At 43.7% G+C, this 5,739-nt stretch overlaps 1 protein-coding gene across 1 annotated transcript; it reads left to right on the plus strand.

Annotated features, from left to right (window-relative positions):
- Positions 1–391: 391 nt before the first annotated feature.
- On the plus strand, positions 392–4,850 carry LOC127147488 (cytochrome b-like). The gene is given in 3 exon segments (XM_051080881.1): positions 392–4,070; positions 4,073–4,489; positions 4,491–4,850. Coding segments are annotated over 3 exon segments (1,167 nt in total). The 5' UTR covers positions 392–3,545; the 3' UTR covers positions 4,716–4,850.
- The last annotated feature ends 889 nt before the right edge of the window (positions 4,851–5,739 follow it).

Genomic DNA, 5,739 nt, shown 5'->3' on the forward strand with positions numbered 1-5,739 from the left:
GCGCCTTTGTTTTTGCTTTCAGACTCCTAACGGAGCAGTCGAGTCTGATGGAGATTTTTGCCTCCGGGTTTCTTCCCTGGGAAATGAATGAGTCAGACGGAGTCCTTTTGACCTCTTTTATCCATATTTTGCATTTTGACAGGTCCGAAGGCGTAGAAGGAGTCTGAAATCCATATGAACCTGAAAGGTGCGAAAGGTACTCGTAGTTTCAGATATAGGAGAGGCGCAAAGAATTTGTGGAGAAGATTAGACTTTCAACTCAAATTCTTTGAGCCTGTGGAATGAATGAAAGAATCGAGCGAACTAAGCGCCTAGAAAATCAGGGGGTTCTGACTTTGGCAAGTATCCCAGTCGGGTAGTCAGCCTTATCGAGAGTTGGCGAGGGTGAAGGAGTTCAGTCGACCTGGGGCATCCGCTGATGGATAAGAGTTTCCGTCGCTTTAGTTGTTGCAGGAAAGCTTAGATTCATAATCTCGTGAATTCTCATAATCTCCATCTCTTTCTCACAAATGAAATCGGGACTGACGGGGCTCGAACCCGCAGCTGGAGCCTTGACAGGGCGGTGCTCTGACCAATTGAACTACAATCCCAGGGTCAAAGAATTATCGAAGTGTACAACATATCTTCTTGAAGAAAGAGCTGAGTTGCGCCTTCCCCTATCTTTGAAAGGCATATTTCTGAAAGAAAAGAAAGGATTAAGGCCTCAAAACTCCCAGAAAGAGAAAGCCTATGTCTCACTGAAATCGGAATCAGTCAGGTCTTGAGTAGGATGTTGCGGAAACTAGATCCGCTCTTCTTCTTGAAGAAGTATGTGAAAATCAGTCCTTTTGTTTCATAAGTAGTTGGCTGCACCTCATCCGTTGAGAGGTAAGCTAGATCGTAACGAAGGCGTACTTATGTACTCCCACGTTTGTGAATTCTACGGTTTTTTGACTCTCTTTTTCTCTCTGGAAAGAAAGAAGTCAAATTGCTCATATTCCAACAAGCAAATCTGACGCTCGAAGAAGCGTGAACCTACTCTTTTCAAAGGAACCTACTTAAAGGAAGAAAAGGCTAGAAGCGAAGATAAAGGAGAGGAAACCTACTTCAAGGAATAAGACGACTACGGAGGGGAGGCACTACTCAACCTACTAAATCAAAGAAAGGAAGAATTGCATTTTGATGCCTTCTACTAGGCTTTTTCTTAGCGTTAACCTACTATTTGGAATAAGACGATAGAGGAGGCGCGAAGCGACTGAATAGGAGTGCAAGTGCAGAGGCAGATAAAAGGAAGAAAAAGAAGAATCTCCTAAAAAACAAGACTGAAGGAAGCTTCTACATTTGAGTGGAATGAAAATGGAAAGCCTATCCTCTCGTCTAGTTCCATCTTTGACTTAGTGGAAAGCGTCCGTCCTCAGTCGTCAAAAATCCATATTAACCTCTCATTGAGGACCTTTATTTTTGCTTAGCGGACAGGTCCGAAGTCCTAGTCTTTTAGTGGAATTCGAAAAGAATTTGAGAAGCTCATTGAATAAAGACTTCCTTATCCCTTATTAGGATTAGGAGTGCAACGAAAGAAATCCATATTAACATTAGGACCATATTAGTGGAATGAACAAGTCCGGAGGACCAGTCGCTTCTCAATATTCTTTGAGCCTCTCATTGATAAGGACATATGAATCTGTCCGGAGGACGGGTTAGTGTCCTTATCTAATGAGCACATTCAAAGGCGAACTTTCAGTCGCTTCTCTCTTTATTTATTGAAAGCTCAACTCCTACGGAGCCTCTTCTGAATTCCACTATTCTTTGAGTTCCATCTTTTCTACATCTACATTCTGAAAAGAAAGCCTATCCTGAGTAAACTCTGCTGCTTTACCCTTGAGAAAAAAGAGTGAGCGCTGACTGAAAGAACTTCTCATTCCTCCGATCGATCTAATTCCCTTTCGGCTAGGGCCTCTCTCTCAGTTACCTCTTTTTCAGGTAAATCCTTTCTACGAACCCACTCAGGATAGCTTCCCCTTACTCAATCGAGACGGATTCCTCAGACTTTGGTCTCGTCTAGTCTAACCGTAGGCTTTCTCTTGATTTTGATATTGATAAGATGAAAGAATCAAAAAAAAAGGGCAGGCTTCTCTTCTGCAGCCACTTATGAAACTGAAACCGCATTCAAATTCTTTGAACCTCCTGATTCCGACCCCCTTCTTAGCTCTCGCTGGTTCCCTCCTCTCGTAACAAAAGTCCTCAATTTCATCGACCCTTTCGTGTACTCTGTCTGAGGAAACTGAGTTCTGGAAGTCTGATTCTTCCCTTCTCTCCAACTAGGTAGGGATCTGACCCTTCTAACCTCGTATTGAAATAGTTCTTCTACTCGTCTATTGGGTTTCTTCTTTCTTAGTTATCAGAAAGAGAGAGAAAGCAACTACTATTATCCACGAGAAAAGAATGAGGTTATGGGCGGAATGCTTCATTCTCATGAGAAGCCCTTAGCTACGGGGAGAAACCCCTCTCTTTCACACCTCTGGCTGGAAGTCCTGCCGATTTCAAGCATCAAAATTCCATTCCTCTTGAGATATTATGACCGCCTCAATGAGGGTCTTCCCCTCTCGGTAAAGCTGCTGATAACCGCCCCGTGGGTGATCTCGACTGATTCAATTCATAACCTTCAGTAGTCGAGCTACTTTCTTTGTTCCACTCCCTTCCCTATCTATAGAGCATATTTCATACCTCTTCCGAGACTGATTAGTATTGGGATAGACTGATATTCCTCTAACTCTTGCATCGGCAACATCGAATTCAAGGGATGACCTCTATTGACTTATTTGACCTATCAACCGCTACGTGGGCAACCGGAAAAAGAAGCGCTGCTTCCTTCGCTCCTACTTAGGAAGGATGCTACCGCGGAGTGGGACTCTTTCACTTATCATTGTGATAGCTAGGGAGGGCTAGTCTCCTATTGTTCTTGCTCTGAATTGGTCCTTCGCCTGGGGCTCCCTATCTTTCTCCCGATCGAGCTACTCGTCTCGACTTCTTAGTCTTGTTCTTGCTCTTCTACTGTATAGAGTCCATAACCTTGACAGTTGAGATATATATTGACGCCTAACCTGTCCTGGGCCTAGCCCGCGAAAGGGTTCTGCTCATTTGACCAGACATGCCTTCGGGCTCTGGTACCTCTTCCGAATGAGACTGAGATCAACTGAGAAAGGCTCTGCCCTGCCTTCCGCTAAACTAGATAAATGGATATTAGATCAAAAACGAGAGAGGGATATCCCACTATTCTCAATATAGTAAAGTAAGGCGGAGAACTCTTGTTCATTGGAGTGCGGAGGTTCTTCCCTTCAGTCAGAGTGTGGGGACTGAGCCTGTAGAATGATAAAGAGAAAAAAGTCTTTCCTTGAGTTGGAAAAACCAACGCAAATATCATATTGACTTTGTCTCGCCCTACTTCTAAGTCTCGATAGAAAAGGTTGGAGAGATTTCTTCAATTCTCTCCTTTCTAAAGCAGGGCAAGGCCCCCAGAAGGCGCTAAAAAGGTGGGGGAACAAGAGTTCTCACGATAGTCAAGAGAAATGACTAAAAGAAAGCAACGATTCTCTCTTCTTAAACAACCTATATCCTCCACACTGAATCAGCATTTGATAGATTATCCAACCCCGAGCAATCTTAGTTATTGGTGGGGGTTCGGTCCGTTAGCAGGTCTTTGTTTAGTCATTCAGATAGTGACTGGCCTTTTTTTAGCTATGCATTACACACCTCATGTGGATCTAGCTTTCAACAGCGTAGAACACATTATGAGAGATGTTTCAGGGGGCTGGTTGCTCCGTTATATGCATGCTAATGGGGCAAGTATGTTTCTCATTGTGGTTCACCTTCATATTTTTCGTGGTCTATATCATGCGAGTTATAGCAGTCCTAGGGAATTTGTTCGGTGTCTCGGAGTTCTCATCTTCCTATTCATGATTGTGACAGCTTTTACAGGATACGTACTACCTTGGGGTCAGATGAGCTTTTGGGGAGCAACTGTAATTACAAGCTTAGCTAGCGCCATACCCGTAGTAGGAGATACCATAGTGACTTGGCTTTGGGGTGGTTTCTCTCCGTGGACAATGCCACCTTAAATCGTTTTTTTAGTCTGCATCATTTACTCCCTTTTCTTTTAGCAGGCGCCAGTCTTCTTCATCTGGCCGCATTGCATCAATATGGATCAAATAATCCATTGGGTGTACATTCAGAGATGGATAAAATCGCTTTTTACCCTTATTTTTATGTCAAGGATCTAGTGGGTTGGGTAGCTTTTGCTATCTTTTTTTCAGTGTGGATTTTTTATGCTCCTAATGTTTTGGGGCATCCCGACAATTATATACCTGCTAATCCGATGCCCACCCCGCCTCATATTGTGCCGGAATGGTATTTCCTACCGATCCATGCCATTCTTCGTAGTATACCTGACAAAGCGGGAGGTGTAGCCGCAATAGCACCAGTTTTTATATGTCTCTTGGCTTTACCTTTTTTCTAAAAGTATGTATGTGCGTAGTTCAAGTTTTCGCCCTATTCACCAAGGACTATTTTGGTTGCTTTTGGCGGATTGCTTACTACTAGGTTGGATCGGATGTCAACCTGTGGAGGCACCATTTGTGACTATGGGACAAATTTCTCCTTTTCTTTTCTTCTTCTTCTTTGCCATAACGCCCATTCCGGGACGAGTTGGAAGAGGAATTCCTAATTCTTACACGGGATGAGCCCGTCCTCCGGACTGACGGCTTTCCTGACTGAACTTTTTGTTCTTGGACTGATTTATGGAATTTCATTGTTCTAAGAAGTGCTAAATTCTGACACAGAGTGAGTCTTACACCAAGAATGAATTGACAAGCCGATTTTCTAGTTTGCTTTCTTTCTATAGCTTAGATAGGGAAAAGGAGAAATATTCCCCACTTATCTATTATCTTTCTAATAGTAGTTTCAGGAAGAAGACTATAAAGGAGATAGGCCTTCTCCAACCCTACTTAAAGTCAGCTAGGCGCAAAGAACCATAGGCTTTCTTCGCTGAGAACCTAGGATCAACCCAGATCCATTGAGGCGGATTAATTCATCAAAAAAAGTTCAGACGAGACTGCTCCGTTAGGATCTTTGAGGTCTGGAGGACCCGTCCGGAGGAGTTTCCATATTAGCTTTCCACTAAGTCAAAGATGGAACTAGAAGATCATTGAATAAAGAGAGTTGAAATAGAAGAAAGATTTCCACAAGATTCGCCTTCCTCAGCTTAAAGACCGGATGGTGCGCCCTCAACTTCCGCAACTGCTAATGCCCTCTCGAACCGGGAAGGGATTCTGAAGAAAGTGGCCTCAGAAGCCCGGCTTGCTATGACCCGTGAGGTTCCCCGTTCTGGAGCCTTTCTTTCGCCTAAACCTCTGCTTCAACTGATCCTGATTCCACCACCCAGACCCGAAAAGACATGGAAGGATAGAGCCGATATACCACTCGTCATCCTATGGTTCGTGGGAGACTTCCTTTGAGTCTTGGTGTGGAGCACAGATATTCTTCTTTTCATCTGAGTTCGGGAATGGGACATCTTTCGTTCGACCTCTCATCCCTCTCGATTTGAAAGAAAGAGCTATTTCATCTCTCTCCCGCGAAAGAAAGAAGAAGATATGAAAAACCTTTGTTCTTCAATCTGATTTTCACCCTTTATGAACTTCGTTGCACTCCTTTTCATTTTCAGGATAAGGACTCGCAAATTCTTTGCGCCTACTCCGCCTCGCCTTT

This window comes from Cucumis melo, unplaced genomic scaffold (genome assembly GCF_025177605.1).
Source record: "Cucumis melo cultivar AY unplaced genomic scaffold, USDA_Cmelo_AY_1.0 utg001625l, whole genome shotgun sequence".
NCBI classification, from domain to species: Eukaryota; Viridiplantae; Streptophyta; class Magnoliopsida; order Cucurbitales; family Cucurbitaceae; genus Cucumis; species Cucumis melo.